The sequence below is a fragment of the Paroedura picta genome, chromosome 7, assembly GCF_049243985.1.
Source record: "Paroedura picta isolate Pp20150507F chromosome 7, Ppicta_v3.0, whole genome shotgun sequence".
Taxonomy (NCBI): Eukaryota; Metazoa; Chordata; class Lepidosauria; order Squamata; family Gekkonidae; genus Paroedura; species Paroedura picta.
This window is the reverse complement of record NC_135375.1, coordinates 42,517,735-42,534,599: the sequence shown is the minus strand read 5'-3', so window position 1 is coordinate 42,534,599 and position 16,865 is coordinate 42,517,735. Positions and strand designations below refer to the sequence as shown.

General features: G+C 39.9%; 1 protein-coding gene across 6 annotated transcripts in view; it reads left to right on the top strand.

The window, feature by feature from the left end:
• Positions 1-16,865, top strand: part of ARB2A (ARB2 cotranscriptional regulator A) — a 269,563-nt gene that overhangs the window by 163,373 nt on the left and 89,325 nt on the right. For 4 of the 6 annotated variants that reach the window (XM_077347632.1, XM_077347630.1, XM_077347633.1 and 1 more), the window contains exons 9-10: positions 3,941-4,057; positions 12,485-12,569. In XM_077347632.1, the coding sequence (XP_077203747.1) occupies positions 3,941-4,057; positions 12,485-12,569 (202 nt within the window). The remainder of the gene's footprint in view (positions 1-3,940; positions 4,058-12,484; positions 12,570-16,865) is intronic. The other 2 variants (XM_077347635.1, XM_077347634.1) reach the window with 1 other exon arrangement.

Sequence of the window (16,865 nt, the reverse complement as noted above, 5' to 3'; positions counted from 1 at the left end):
AGGCACTTGTTAGTAGGCCCAGCCTAGCAGGCTAGAAGACCCTCGTTAGCAGGCCCTCCACCACAACCCTTTGCCCAGGGCACTCTCCCCTTACCTGCTGCTGGCTCCAGGCACTGAGGCGCATCTTAGAACAAAGAGGCTAAAGTCCAGGGATGCAGGGCGGGAGCTGCAAGTGCAGGTCCAATCAGGGTGCAGCCAGTGTTGGTCTAAGAACTGTGCACTTCAGTTCTTTAGTTGAAGTGTATGCACTTTTCTCTTTTTGACTGCTTTCTCCATTTTCTGTTACACTAATTCACAAACGCTGTACCCTCTGTTTTCTTAGTTAGATAAAAGAAGAAATGAAAAGTAGCAAACTTATGGACAAGTTCTGCTGAAGAATGTTTTTTCCAAGAAACTAGTTCTCACCAAAGAAAAATGTTATAATGGGATAATTTAAGGGTCTTTAGGTTGTTGAGTGTGTAAGATTGCCTTTAATCCAATTTGTTACTGGACACATCCATCAGGCCAACCACACAGTCTATCTTACCTTTGGTGCTGGGATAGATATGGATCTGATGGCGCCCTGAAGGCTCAGGATACCACCACCCCCTGTGTGGGCAGTGGGTGTATTTTAGCCCACCTGCAGAGACTCATGGAGCTGACTGGATTGCTGAATTCTCTGTGGGACCTCCCGGTGACTCACTAACAGTGCTAGTGGAGTTGACTGCCTCCATTGCCCAGATTGCTCCTGGGAGCCCTCTCCACCTTTACCTCAAATTGTCCCCTTGGTATACCTGGGGGCTAAGGGAGAAGAAGAGGGAAGTGAGATGGAGGAAGACTCATGACAAAGCAGCAAGAACTTATTGCACACTTACGAGGGTGTATGAGATCGCGGTTAGAGTGGCTAAATGTGAGTTTTATGCCTTCTCTATCGTGTCTGCAAGTTCTCGCCCAGCCCAATTATTTATGGTAGTTTGATCTTTGACCGCCTGTGAGAAAGGATACCAAAATAGTAGTCAATTGATTCTTGGCTGTGAGGCATTAGTGAGCTTTTTCACGGACAAGGTCTTCTCACTCCACTGGGACTTTCCTGCCATGTTTAATACAGAGAGGCAACTAGAGGCCCCTTGGCTATCTTGGGGGAATACATTTGATGGCTTCAAGTGGCTCTCAGTGGATGAGTTTCTGGGGTCAGTGATCTCCGTCCATCTTAGTTGCTTAATAAGAGGGACCAGCAGATAGGAGACACTCTGGGAGAGATTATAAACCTCTCCCTGTCTATGGGGACATTCCCAGAGGTGCTGAAGGATATGGTTCATCCCTTACTGAAAAATCCATTACTGGACCTGCAGGACTTGACCAACTGCTGCCTGGTTTTGCATCTTGCGTTTGTGGACAAGATAGTTGAAAAGCCTGCTCCTGGCAACTTGGAGAAAGTTTCAGTGCTCCATCCATACCAGCCAGGCTTCTATCTTGGCCATGGGGTGGAGATGGTGTTGGTCACCTTGTGGATTATCTCCAACGCCAACTGGATTGTGGTGGTTCAGCCATCCTTGTGATGCTTGATTTGTCAGTCACATTTGATATGATCAACCATGAGTTGTTGGCCCATCACCTCACTGGGGACAGGATTCAGGGGACAGCCCTTCAATGGCTGTGCTCTTTTCTCTGGAAGTGGACTCAGAGGATGGCGGTGGGGGAGGAACTATCACACCCTTACCAACTTCCTTGCAGGGTCCAACAGGGGCGATACTCTCCACTACATTGTTTAACATCTTTATGTTTCCTCTGGCACAGCTGGTCCAGAGTTACAGGCTGGAGTATCACCAGTGTGCAGATGACACCCAGCTCTATCTCCTCATGGGTTGCCGCCCAGACTCCCCCTCCCCCACCAGATATATTTGACAGTTGTTTGGAAGCTGTTGTTGGATGGTTAGAGCAGTATCGCTGAAACTCAACCCCTCCAAGACAGAGGTTCTGTGGCTGGGCAGAAAGGCAGAAGACCAGGAAGCACACCTACCCATCCTGGCTGGGGTGCAATTTAACATCTCATCCTCAGCTGGGAATTCTGGATACCTCCCTCTCTATAGAGGCCCAGGTCACAAGTGTATGAGGCTACTAGCGCCCTATCTTCTCCTGGACTGACTAGCTAGGATCCTCACCTGTACACCTTGGAGGGCTCAGATCTGCTCTGTACTGAGGCAGTTGCACTGGTTGCCAGTCCTAGCCCAGATCAGGTTCAAGGTTTTGGTGTTAACCTTTAAGGCCAACCACAGCTTGGGCCTTGCTTATCTGAGAGACCACTTGTCTCTTAAACCCCCTGCAGGGCACTTTGTTCTGTGGTGCTAATCCACTGGAGGTCCCTGGCCACAAAGAAGCACACCTAGCCTTGACCTGAGCCAGGGTCTTTTTGGTCCTGGCCCTGACCTGGTGGAATGAGCTTCTGGGAGAGCTGAGGGCCCTAATGGAGCTATCAGAGTTGGTTGAGATCAGAGCCGGGAACAATGGGGGACCCTCCACAGGCTTTGTAGTTACATCCAGCATACTCCACCATAGGGGGGGTGGACAGCTGCAAAGATTGGGGGGGGGGGGGAGAATTACACCACCAATCTTGTTTTATCCTCTTTTTAACTATGTTTTGTAGTCCTGTTATGGGATAGGATTGTATCATGTTTTATGGGGATTTTATATTGTACCCCGCCACGAATATTGAAAAGTATAATCCACTGGTGTCTAAGTCATGGCTATCCATTGGGAGTCCCTTTGGCATTAACTCTAATCGGAGCTTCCTCAAATCATTGGGTCATTTGTATTAGTGACAGAATAACAGCTCTGTTTCTTTTTTTCTGTGCTGGATAATGTATTCTGTCATTTGGTACTTTGCTATACCAACACTAAGCACCTAGTAATCCAATACAAGCAATACCCAGTGTCAGAACATGACCCACATGTTCTCATCCAGAGAGGAAGCAGAACCTACAGATTCTGCTTGAAAATCTAGGTAATTGCCACAAATATATAGCCACATATATTGATTGTGTAAACTCACCCTTTGTATATAATCACAAGGATTCTCGTTTAGATAAATGGGCTCCTGCTCTGATGTGACATGAAAATACCTGTGTTTACTTAGCATTATAGTGATGGTGTTTTTGTTCTGTTTAGCTACAGTGTTAAATTGATTTTAAAGGTCTTAAGTGTAGTCATACACAGCAAAAGATAGTGATTTGGAAATGCTGAGTTAGCCTTCACAGCACATTCAGTGAACATTAAGTAGTATTCATTGAAAAAGTGCAAAGCCAGGGTGTTTTGTACCATTTCCCCAAAGGTTTATGTTGTAAATATCTTTGCTTTTAACATCTATTATTGTATTAATTATTTCAACAGAGTATTGAACAAGGGTTTCATTCCTTTACTCTTTATCTTACTAATATTGTTTTATTTGTTGCCTGCCCTTATTGCTTGATTGGAGATTTGTTTTTTGTAATTTGATTAGTTTGATATTCCTAAATCATAAATTGAAGAAATAAATTGTAAATTAGAAGCACAAAAATACTGGCCATATTTAGTTAAACAATGATTATATGGATGCAAAAAAATAAATAAAGAATTGCAGAGCAAAACTACAGTATGGTTATTATAGTGGATGTAAAGTGGAAACGAATGTTGCCAAACTAATCAAGGTAAGATTACTGTAAGATTCCTGATATGCAAGCTACTGAAAGCTAATATGTTAGAGACATAGTACCTTATAATTAGCCATGGAGGGTAGTTTTATCTGAAGCACAAGAATAAGAATTTGTGAAAAACCTTATAAAAGATGTCTCCAGGGAATATTCCACCTCTCCACTAAATCCTGGAATTGTCAACCCTCATGAAAAATGAAAAAAGACTGAGCAGCGAGTTCAGAGTTAGTAATGTGTGCGCTTTAAAAAGGTTTTTGGATTTGTATTTTCTTCAGATGATTCAACGAGAGGCAGAAGTAAAAAACAAAGTTACCGCTGTGGCATTAACAGATTCCGTTCACAATGTGTGGCATCAGGAAGCTGGCAAAACGATTCGGGAGTGGATGCGTGAGGTGAGACTAGAGTTTGGTGGTCAAAACGTCTGCAGGTTCATTAACTGACAACTCTAATTTCCCATATGTTTCACAGTGCAATTCTTTGTGAAGCTACATCTTCCTAAGGCCATTGACTTCAATGGGCATAAAAGGATGTAACTGTTTAGTACAGTACTGTTATGTTACTTTTTGTCACAGTATTTACTTGTTTATATGGTAGAGGCAGTTTTAAAATTAAGGGTACAATCTAAATGTAATAATTGTCATTTAACTGTGCAACAGGTGTATTGGTGTAGATTTGTGAATAAGGAAAATAGCGTGATACATTTAGTGGAGTCACTTCAAGGCTCCTTGGTCCCACTTTGATTCAACCCCTCAAGTCTTCTGTCACTAAAGGAAAGAAATGTATGTCCTTTATAGCTCCTTGAACAGAAATGAATAAATCTATAGTCATGAGGTTCCTTTTGATAAACCAGGAGTACATGGTGTTCATGTGGTTGATACTGTCAGCTAGAATGGCATCAATACGAAGTGTCATTGTTTTGCAAAAGAGACTGGGCCCAGTTATCCTCTTCCTCTATCCTCCTAGCAGATGATGTGCTGCTGGTAGTGACCATTTTTCACAGTAAACAGGTTTTTTGTTGCAGACACCTGGACACAGCCTGTTGTGTTACAAAAGGATCACCAGATGAGAGCTTTTGTTAAAAAGCTGAAAGAACCAATAATTGGTCCCAAATACTAGTTCATAGACAGACTACTATAAAAGAACCATAATTCTTCCTTCATATGCCTCATAGGATGTATAACTTATTTTTAGCCCTTACTTTATAAATAAAAGCCAGTTTAGGAAGTTTCTGAATCTCAATTCAAGCAAGTCCTTGGATACATAAAGGTATTACTAGATTGTACTCAGTGTAGACTTTTTGAAGTGTATATTTTAACTTTTAATTATGATAATCCTAACATGAAAACTAACAATTCATAAGGTAAAAAATAATATTTTTACCAGTAAAATAAAATTATAGTTTATTTCCAGTGTATTTGCCCTCTATTTGGAATTTGGAAACAATAGTAATATGTTGACAGTGTCCAGTGATAATTCTAATACTTTCAACATGATAGCGTCTTCCTGTGGATTTAGTTATATTGCTAGACCTAACTTTGTAGCTTTATAGGCTATATCTAATGGTAATAAAGAATCTCCTTGGATACTAGATTGTTAGCGCTAACTTTAAATATATATAAAAATAGTAACCTCTAAGGACTTTGTCAAAAAATTCAAAGTTTCTTTAAGAGAAACCAGAATAAGAAATCCATGTCAATATGAAAAAAATTAGGTCCTTATTTTGAATCTGATAACTACTAGTTCTTCAAAAATATTGGGACATGACAAGTTCATTGTCTTTGATTTCATTCTCAGAAAATAGATCTTAAAGAACAAGAATAATGGCAAGAGAATTAAAATGTGTATAGGGTGTTAAAGAAATCTCATCGAAGCAGTATTTTTATACTATGTGAATATTAGGTGATTGTTACTAAGACAGTGTCATATCACCTGGGTAGATTTTTACTTCACTGGGCTTAGGTCTAGTCGAAGAATGAATAATAATTAAAATCTTCTCTTGATGGCTTTCTGTGTGTAGTGCTAATTGCTGTCATTGAAAGAATGAATGGTTAAAATAGCAATTTTTCATTGCAACTATCCACTCTGTATCGTTGGCTGCCTATTTTTAGTGCCAATAGAAGTCATAATTTTTGAATTTATTAGGCACTGTGATGACTGATAAAACAAATCTTTTCTTCCCTTTTCATATCTTCACTTTGCATTTGAGAATACTTAGTTCTTACAGGCAAGTGGCACATTGTATATAAAACTAGTTAATTGTGTGCAAATCTTCTGTATCATCTCAAATTCTCTGATGTAATGCTCCATCAGTAGCAATATTAATTTTACCTATATCAAATGAACATAATACTTCATAAAAATTCGACTAGCTTTTGTAATTTGCTACCATGTTACAAATCCACATTCAGCTGTTAATTAAAATCTGGCATGCAAATTATAAAATGTGCATCTTAAACCCTTTGTCTGAAATATAGAAATAATGCTATCTCAACTATTTAAGTAAAAAGATAACAAATACACTAGTCAGTAATATTTTAAAATGTTTTCATGGGTTTTTCATACAGTTCAATGGTTTCACTGATCTACAGTTTCTTACAAAAATCTGCCATGCTTTGTGAACTTCACTTTCTAATCTCATACAGCAACCCTTCCTTTATGTTCTTCCTGCTCTCCCTGGTCCCAGAACAGTAGGGTTGCCTTGACAAATCTATTCAAAAGCCATTCCTCTGCTTTTATTGGTGGGGACTGGAGCCTTTGAAATTCTCTCCTCACTGCAACACAGCTGACATCTTCTTCCAGACAGAATGAATTAAGGAACTACAATAAGATACTTGATCTACCAGTCAAGGATCTTTCCACAGTGAGGCTGGATTCCATGGTGCACAACTAGGGCAGCAAACATCTAAAATACACAATACATGTTTGTTTGCCAGAAGAACAATCAGCCATTTTGAAACAATGATTAATGGGATTTTTAAAATGTATTTATTTATGGAGGAAAAGATTAGAAATGGCTCCCCCCATCCACTCTAATTGTAGCTCTTTAATTTGGGAGGGGACAATAACCTGCTTTATTTATATTGTATTGTAACAAAAGATAATTTTAATATATGATGGATATTTTTAAATGAAGTAAGTGCATAACAGTTTTAGAAATATACTTACCGTTTTAAAACACCAATTTTGAATTTGTTGGAAAGTAAAACAACATACTTATCCACTACTTATCCAAAGAGGCAGGATGTTGACACACAGCACACCTCCACAGAGTGACATTTACTTTTTCTCTTCTTAGAATTAATCTGTAAAATGGCAGATTTCTACACTAGCAACTTTAAGTCAATATTTTCACAAACAATATAGGGAGCCTTGCCTTAAGTATCAGTGAGAAAGGTAGACTATGTGTTTTTAATGGAATTAAAGTATATAATTTTAACTATTTTTAATTACTCAAATGCTTTAATGTTTTTATCTTCATCATCTTGTATGACATAAAAGTGTTCTAAACAGAAATTAAATAATATGAATAAGGGAAAGGGAAAAAATCAAAGAAAACTCTGCTAACATTCACGTTGGATTACTTTGAAATAATATCCGGCACACCATGGACGCTAGTCCCAAGGACAACATACTGAACCAACTCTATCCTGACGCATCAAGGTTGTAGTCTTTCTGCTCCTGGACGGAATCTTAGAAATGGCAACATCAGTTTGCAAAAAACAGTCTTCCATTCTTGCCACATCTTGTAAATTAACAAATATGTGCAGGGTTCAGCAAGATGGCTGTCCCTTTTTACCCATCCTGCCCCATCTTCATTAATGCAAATTCAAACAGAGTACCCAGCCAAAAGCTCAATGAAGAAAAAACAAATTTTGCATAAAGGTATAAAATTACACTAAATACAAAAATCACAAAATGTGTTCAGTAATCCACACAAACGGGTATATGTTCCAAACAACCCTGATATAAATCATTTTGAATGGAATTTATATGAAATACATAGCTTACTTATATTTTATTTTCCATGATATAACAATTTTGGAAGATTTTTGAATGGATGAACTCTTTACACCATTTGAATTCCATTCTTTTCTATATACAGTTATATATAAAATTGAGAGGAATAAGTTAGGGGTGTAGGCTTACGTGAAGTCTACAGATAGACATTCATATTTATATTTTCATTCACATCTCCCTTCGCGTTTCATTAATAATTTGCCATATGGACAATTCATGCAGCTGAAACATATATCAACTGGGAGGGACGATTCTGTGAGGTCAGCTCAGGAGTTAACAGAACAACTGAAGAGGAAAAGATATCTGACACATGTGATCCATGGGATCTTCCAGAGAATGGAGAAGATCAATGGAGCTGACTTACTTATAGATTAATACATTCTGATTTTCTAGGCATTAATAATTCAGCAGATAGAATATGAGGATACTATAAATGTGGATTGTGTAACATCTGTTGTTTAACCTTCGAAATTTGAGCAATTTGATTGGTCACTGACATCTTTCCATAGGACAGTATACCATTGTGCAAATTGCAGCTCAAAACAAGACATTTGCCGCCTCCGGCTCCCTAGGACTGGCCACCTTGTCTCACCCTGCACCAACTCACCTTGCCTCACACCACCTCGCCCCATGTCGCAAATTAGGCAAGCTATTAAAAAGTGCTGATGCCTGAGTCCATGGAGTCCTTGGAATACGTGCATGCTCACTCCTGCCTCCGCCCACCTCAGCTACGGACTCGACTGCTTGAGGGCGGGGAAGGGGCGTGTGGGGAGGGTGCCTGGAACAGGGGTGGGAGCGTCTGGGGCTAGCTCCTCCATACTCTCTGGCCAAGGCAGCTGCAGCTGCTGCTGCTGGCCCGCACGGCCGCCTCGCTCAACTGGCCAGCCGACCGCCACCTCCAGAGGGGGGGAGAAGCCAGGGCAGGCGGAACATTTTAGAAATGCTGCGGGACGCAAAGGCACAAAGCCTTTGAAGTCAGGGTAGTATTGCCAAAAGCGGGATATCTGGTCACTATATGACAGAATGAACTCCTGGAGGATCCGAGCCATGACAGAACTGGTACAGTTTCGTAGGGTTTGCAAGACAGAACTTTTCCACCAACCTTTTGGTTAGGTCCAGTGATCCAATAACATCTAATCCCCCTCCCCTTACAACACTCCCATGTCTGGCAGCAGATCTATTCCCAGGGATGATACTAGAAATACTAGCTGTTATGATGTTGCTGTTGGTTAAAAATGGTTTAAAGATGGTTTTAATATAGTACTATTTCGTATTGTTTTATTGATGCTGTATGCTGCCCTGAGCTGGTTTATCAGATAGGCAGTATATAAATGGAATAAAATCAATTAATTAATGTTAGAATTGTTAAGAGCAGGTCTAGGATTAAATATAAAAAACTGACTTTCCTCTTGTACCACATCTTGTTGAAGCTGGGTATACAGAAAATGATTTTTGCTTCTTTATCAGCAATAAATTCAAGCAAATTGCTTTTAATCAATTGGATCCCCAAAAGGTTCTTTTGCAACAAAAAGCAAGATTGATACATCAACTTCAGACTCTTGCCCCATTGTTTATTAGAGTACTAATCTTGTGATTGATATGTAGAATCCTTTTCCTTTAAGAAAGTGAGCAAACACTGAATAATTGATATTTATCAATTAATGGGCATATTATAATTCACAAGTCTTAGTAACCAAGGGAACTTTTCCTTTTGGATGGTTAATTATCAGCTTACTTTATTGTAGCTGTGAATGTTTTCCTATGAAGCTTGAGAGGAGTGAATGTAGTTAACTTCTGTGTTAAGTCACTGAGACTTTTACAGCTGATCTTAAGCTGTTTTCAAGTAACTTGTGAGGATAGGGAGTGACCTGTTCTGATTGCAATTAACTATGATTAGGAGAGACAAGTATAACTATATTTTAAATTAAGTATTAAGATATCATTTGGTAGTAAAAAATAGTTGACAAAAAATCCTATAAAGATATTTTTGAAAATTGGCAAATCATTGGGAGAAGCAAGCAGTCCTCCCTGGTTGTTTAAAGTTGACAGTGCTGTTTCAAAACTTAAGACTTGATAAAGCTACTTTGAACTGAGGCAGCAAAACAGGTTCATAGTTAGCTTCCCACCATTTGTGAAGACTCCATCTACTGGATGTTTTGGGAGACCACATCTTCTGAGGTATCTGGTAAAGTTGGAAATTTCTAATGCTGTGACTTTCATAACTTCATGGACATTGGTCACTATATTGTTCCCTGAGGAACTTCTTCAGAGGAGATATTTCTTGACTGTTTTCTGAACTGTATTAACGTGTTGTACTAGATCTTTACTTGTATAGCGTAGGTATTTAGAATGATCATGGACTGATGATACTGGACACATTTGCTTATATTAGAATTTGTTTGGAACATATACAAGTTTGTATGTGTTACTGAACACATGTAATTCTGGTGCCTTTACCCAAACTTTGTTTTTTCTCATTCATAGCAGAGAAGATGCAGGCTAAGCAAAGAGTGGGTTCACATTCAATCCCAGTTGATAAGGAGGGCGAGCAGCAAGATTAACTCTTCATCATCCTTAAACCTCAGAATAGCAAATTGTTAAGCTATTATAGAGCAGCTTGCCAACTCCTTTGATGAGAGACACTTATCTAGAATAACTTCCTGACGACAACTTCCTGAGTTCAAGGTTTAAGTCCCAGAGATCCTGTATTTGGTTGTTACTCAAGATTTTTCCTGGTTAATAAAAAAGATAGTGGCTTATGTCCTGTTTTGGATCTGAGGGGTCTCAATGTCTTCCTCAGGATTTGTCAATTCAGATGGTCTCCTTGATCTCAGTTTTATAGTTGTTCAACCTAGGAGATTGGTTCACTGTCTTGGAACTCCAAGACATGTATTTTTACATTTCCATTCATTCTGAGCAAAAGAAATAGTTATATTTTAAATTCCAAGAATTCCTGTATAAGTATATGGACCTGCTTTTTTGTTTGGTCACAATGCCTTGAGTTTTTATTAAACGTGCAGCAGCAGTAAGGACTGAGGGATGCTCCATCTTCCCTTATTTAGATGATGATTGGCTATTTACCGTCTGCTCTCAGCTCAGGCTACAGATACAATTGTCACTGGCCCTGGAGATATGCCAGAAGTTGTGTTTATGAATTAATTGGAAGAAATTAAACTTGATTCCCTCTTAACAAGCATCCTTTATTAGAACTGGGTTTGACTCCATTGCAGTATGAATTTTCTTGCAATAGGATCAGGTCTTGAACAAAAGCCTGGTCAACCAGGTTATTTCAGATCATGTTCAAAGGACTACTACTAACTTTGTGGTTCTCTTTGCCCAACTCAGTATGTGGCCTCTGGTTCATATGTGATTTATTCATACTGTTCATTCTCAGAACCATTACTTTTCCATTCTGTAGGTGGTGATAAGGGGGAGAGAATGGCTTTGACTACCTTTGTGGCTTCCTTTTCCTGATTGTTCCTGAGGCACCTTGTCAGATCTGCCAATATACAGTGGGATTCCCCTGACTGAAATTGTGTATTCCCAGAGTCATCAGTATTTCCTTAGGGTAGTGATCCTCTTGGGAGAATCTGCTAAGAAGCTCCCCTTTCAGGATGCCCTCACATGACAATCAAGTCTTTTCTGATATTCAAGACGTTCAGGTTTGGGTATGCGCTATAGTTCCCATGGAGCCTGTTGGATCTCAGGACAATTAGAAATGCTTTGGTTCCTTTTACAGTCCTAGTCACTGGCAAATGGGTATTAATAGCCACAACCAACATTACAGCAAAATGCTATGTAAGTAAGGGAGGTATTAGTTTTCTCCACTCTATCCACAAAGATGGAAACTTGCCTGTTTCGCTTACCTGTTATTGTTGTATGTCAAAAGGTCTCCTGTGCAAGCACACATCCCTCTCTCATTTCCTTGCTGTGGTATCCTTGTGCTCATGGGGTCCTTCCTCAGCAGCAGTGAAAGAACAGAGGGAAGAAATGTTCACCCTGCACCATCACATCACATGCTGGCTGGGCAGGAAGAAGCCAGCCCTTGAGAGGAGGGAGAGAATGTTCCTACTCTACTATAGAGCTTTGAAAAAGATATCTGAGGCAGGCTTGCACAAGCATTGTCAAATATGTGTCTGAAGATCATTAGATGAGCAACAGTGACAGTTAAATGTAACCCTGTTTTCATCTGCAGTACATGTGCATCTCTAAGAAAAACGTTTGTGTTGGGGTACACGACATAGTAGGGGTCCAGAGGATCAGGGATATGGGACAATGGCTGTGATGTTGCTTCTAAGGAAAACGTGATAGTGACATCACCCCTTCCTAGAAGTTTCCAGAAATTTTTAAATGGCTGGCAGGCCAGTGGTGGGATGTCAGTTCCAGAAAAAAAGAAATGATGTCACCTCTCTTGGAATTGTTGGAAACTGATAAAATCATAAAGTTTTCAGCAGTTCCTAGAGATGACTGACTACTTCTAAAGCTTCCCTGCAACTGATGACACATTTATAGGAATAGCCAAAAACTCTATGGTTTTCCATTGACTTTCCAGAAATTCCTAGAGAGACATGTCATCACTTATGAGATTTGGAGGTGGTGACCTATTATTGTCTTCTGACCATTAAAAAAAATTATCCTGCTCCACTAGGATCTGTGGCAGAAACAAGAGGGACAATAAAAGAACTCCTGCAGGGGAACTGGCAATGCTGTACATTAATATATTATTGCTTATGAGTGCCTTTGCCTTTAATGTGGGCTGTAATCTTCCTGTTGATTAAAATTTGTCCTCCTTAAATTTGCAGAACTGTTGTAACTGGGTATCAAGTTCAGAACCACTGGATACATCAGTTGAGTCCATGTTACCAGACTGCCCACGTGTCTCTGCAGGTATGCAAATACTGGTAATAAGCCATCTGTTGGAAGTGTTGTCAGTGCTATCCTTTTTACTTATTAAATCTTGAAAACAATTATTTCTGCTCTCTATAAGACACAGGCGTACAGGTGTTTTTCCTCACTTTTACTGTGTGTCACCATTGAGTTTTTTCATTCTGCATTGATTTTCCCCTCCCCACACTTTAGTGCTTAGTTCACTTTCTAATTGCAGTTTCACCAGGTTTTCTGAAAGTGGTTTTGTGTCAATTTTCTCTTTGTTTCAGTTCCAAACCAAAGATAATTCAAAAACATACAGATTCATTCAGATCCCCCTTGCCGATCCTTGAAGGTCCCTTCCAACCCCCATCAAGGTCATTCTGCCCATTTTGTACCTTCTGCCATTCAAGTTCCATTGATTAATGTGAAAGTTTTAGTGAGCCACACGACAGTCACCTCCAGTCTAGATTACTGTAATTTACTCATGCGGACCTTCCCTTGTCTCTGATCCACAAATTGCAGCTGGTCCAGAATGCAGCTGCCTGGGTTTTCACACAAACACCTTGAAATGTCCACATAAGGCCAGTCCTCCGGCAGCTGTGCTGTTTCCCAGTAGAATTCTGGATTTGATTCAAGATCTTGGTACTGAGCATTGCAATCAGCCAATGCCAACTGGCTGAGAGTCCCTGGCCCCAAAGAAGCTTGCTTGGCCTCAACTAGGGCCAGGGCCTTCTCAACCCTGGCCTCCACTTAGTGGAACAAATTCCTGGGTGAGATCAGGGCCCTGGTGGTATTCACCTGCAGTTCAAAACACATGCAATATGATACCAAGCAGTAAAGCGGTAAAATATAATAATATGGGCAAAAATGCCATATTAAAAAATAAGTACAAAGATCATGGAACTTTAAGGATAATTATGAAATATTAATTGATGAGATCACAAATTTTAAGGCCAAGATTCAAAGGGACATGAACCTGCTTTCTTTAATCCAAAACGCTTTATATTTATGAGGGTTTTTTTATGGCAGGTCATCCATACAAGCCAAATGCTTTTGAAATTGAAGGGTGAGGGTCAACAAGCAAAGCCTAGCAAATCTAGGTATACAGCCTGGTATGTCAAGGGTAAGGTGGCCAACAGACCTAGAGGAAAATGGTCTGTTCCTTTAATAGTGGTTTAAGGATGTTATTTACCATTACTTATCTCCATGCCATGAAAAGCTTCAAATTCCCATTCTACATACTAAGCCTCTATTAAAGATCAAGATGGGTAGCCATGTTTATTTGTCTGTAGCAGTAAAAAACAGCAAGAGCCCAGTAGCATCTTAAAGACTAAAAATATTATGGCAGGGTACGAATTTTCATGAGTCACTGTTGAAGCATCTGAAGAAGTGAGCAGTGACTTATGAAACCTCATACCCTGCACAACTTTTGTTAGTATTTAAGGTGTTACTAGACTCTTGCCCTTTTCTACAGCTATTGAAATAATTTCTTTTCTCCAGGCCAGTTGGCACCCCTAGGCAAGGGTGAAGAGGTAGAATATTTGGTGGGTCAGGAAGTAGACCCTAGAGTTAATGTTCTATTCACCAGGCAATACCATCCAGATGATATCTGGTCACCACCGATCAATTTAGCACAATTTAAACTGCAATTATGCCTCAACTGGAAATCAGGAAGTAATCATTATGTCAAGCAGAAATGCTAAGGATGTTAGCCAAGTCAAAAACTTGGACACACATTTTAGGTATTATATGACCAATTTCACGCCAATTACTTGAAATGTTAGGGGAGGGGTTTTTAGGAATAGTACTGTACCACCATTTATTGTTAAGGATTTTTAGGGGATTAATTTTTATGATGGGGGTTTTATGGTACTTGGGACTGTTTTATGATTTGTTGTAAACCGCTGTGAGCCAGCATTGCTGGTACCGGTGGTATAAAAGTGGTATAAAAATTCAATGAATTTATTTATTCATTTATTTATTTATTGTATTTATATATCGCCCTCCTCTGAGGCTCAGGGGAATGAATGAATGAATATATATATATATATATATATATATATATATATATATATATATATATATATATATATATATATATATATATATATATATATATATGCATGCATTGGGCATCCATTTTAAAAATGGGAAGCATGTCATCAGAACCTGAGAAATGTCAAGCCTCTTCTCTCTCATGCACTCATACATCTGCACAACACGCACATCTCTTTCTGTCTCTTTAATTATGAGATTCTTGGGCAAAACAAGATAAATCTCACAGCCATCCTGCAAGGCTTTTCCATTGTCACAGTATGAGGCACATCAGTTGTTTCCCATCTAGATCCCCCAAATCATTGCTCTTCAGTTAATGCCCCTATAGATAAGACAACAATATTTGCTCTTCTTTCCAGTTCAACCAATGGTTTTTCTTTTCTTGCCTCGTTCTCAAAGAGATAAATTTTGAGCTTCAAAGAAGGTATAAGGTAAAGGTAAAGGTATCCCCTGTGCAAGCACCGAGTCATGTCTGACCCTTGGGGTGATGCCCTCTAGCGTTTTCATGGCAGACTCAATACGGGGTGGTTTGCCAGTGCCTTCCCCAGTCATTACCGTTTACCCCCCAGCAAGCTGGGTACTCATTTTACCGACCTCGGAAGGATGGAAGGCTGAGTCAACCATGAGCCGGCTGCTGGGATTGAACTCCCAACCTCATGGGCAAAGCTTTCAGGCGGCTGCCTTACCACTCTGCGCCACAAGAGGCTCTTCAAAGAAGGCATACATAGCTTTAAAAACAGGAAAAAAGGCAGATTTTTTAAAATTATGGTGCTTCCCCCCCAAGTAATAGAAACAAAGTCTGTACCTTGATGTTGATATCTCAGTGGCCATTGGGAAAGTTGCTAGGCAACCACAACAGTACTGACAGCCTTTTAACCTTACTTTCTATCAATAAAAGTTGGAAGGTGAGTCTGTTCTATGTCTATTTTGGCTACCCACTTCAGTGGCAACCACCAGGCAACTTTACTCCCATGCAATTTGGGCAGTTAACTTAGGTGCAGCTGTGGCTGCTAGAGGACCTAATGCTACACAGTTTGCCAGAGTCCATGCAACTTGTGTGATTTGGCTGGGTTTGGCATTGACTTCCATACAACTCACCTGGGGAGAAAGATGGGATATAATGAAGTAAATACATAATAAATGAAGCTAGAGCCAGGGGGCAGATAAAAGGTTAGTTGATGAGTGGGAAGGAGAGAAGGAAGCTGGGAAAGGGGAGAACATATGGGGGCTGCCAGGAGAAGAGAAAGAGGAAATAGTGTAGGGAAGGGGAGATGGGGGGAAATAAAGTGACACCTGGAAGTCCTTACAAGGCCCTGCCTGTACTTTCCTTTCTATTACATGGTATATTTACCCTGTATGTATAATGTAAGAGATGGTCCAATTCACATTGTCATATTTGCTTCTGAAGTCAGGTTTGTTATCCTTGAGTGCACGTGGAAATTTACTTCTAAAATAGAAATGTTCTCCATGCCCCCTTGTACTGTGCTTGCCTTACTTCTGTTCTGCCTGCCAAATTTGATCACCATACTATCAGTATTAAGGATTATACTGTGGTAACCGAATGGCCAGATCTGAACACTTCTGTTCATTTGACAAAAGCATATTATTTGAGGACTACCTGCCTGCAGTTCCTTTGAGAGAAATGAGCACATTTAACACCTTGTCAGGAAGCATTTCTCTTGTTCCTTAAGCACTAAGCATTCCTTCCCCGTGTGCCTTGATCACGCGTACATATCCTTACTGCTTTGGAATACTGCTGGTAGCTTTTCTGTAGCATTCCTGGTGGTTCTGTCCTTCCAAAAACATACAAGGCAGACAAAAATGGCTAGCGTAGCTCCACCTCAGTGATCCAGAGGAACCAGAAGTAGAGCCAGATCTGCATGCAGTTCAGCAAGGTGGTAGTAAGGGTTAATTCTCACTTCATTAATGAAGTGCAAATTGCTATGAATTAGGGGACAATTACTCCTGAGCAGCTGGGTTCACACTTCATCTGAAGGTGGATTGGTGGACTGGGAAACTGCAAGTGTGAATTAGCTGTATGTCTCATGGGCTGCAAGAAAATCATTATTACTAGTGAGGGAAAAATATGCTGCCTTAGGTATATCAGGTGGAGTTTATGCAGCTACCCATTTTAGATGCTTTCCTTGCAAGCATGATTGCACCTTATGACTCATAATATGATGGGAAGCTTCTACATTTGGAAGACTTGACCTTTTCTGTGGGAATGATATGTGAACCCTATTGTCACTTTATGTTAAC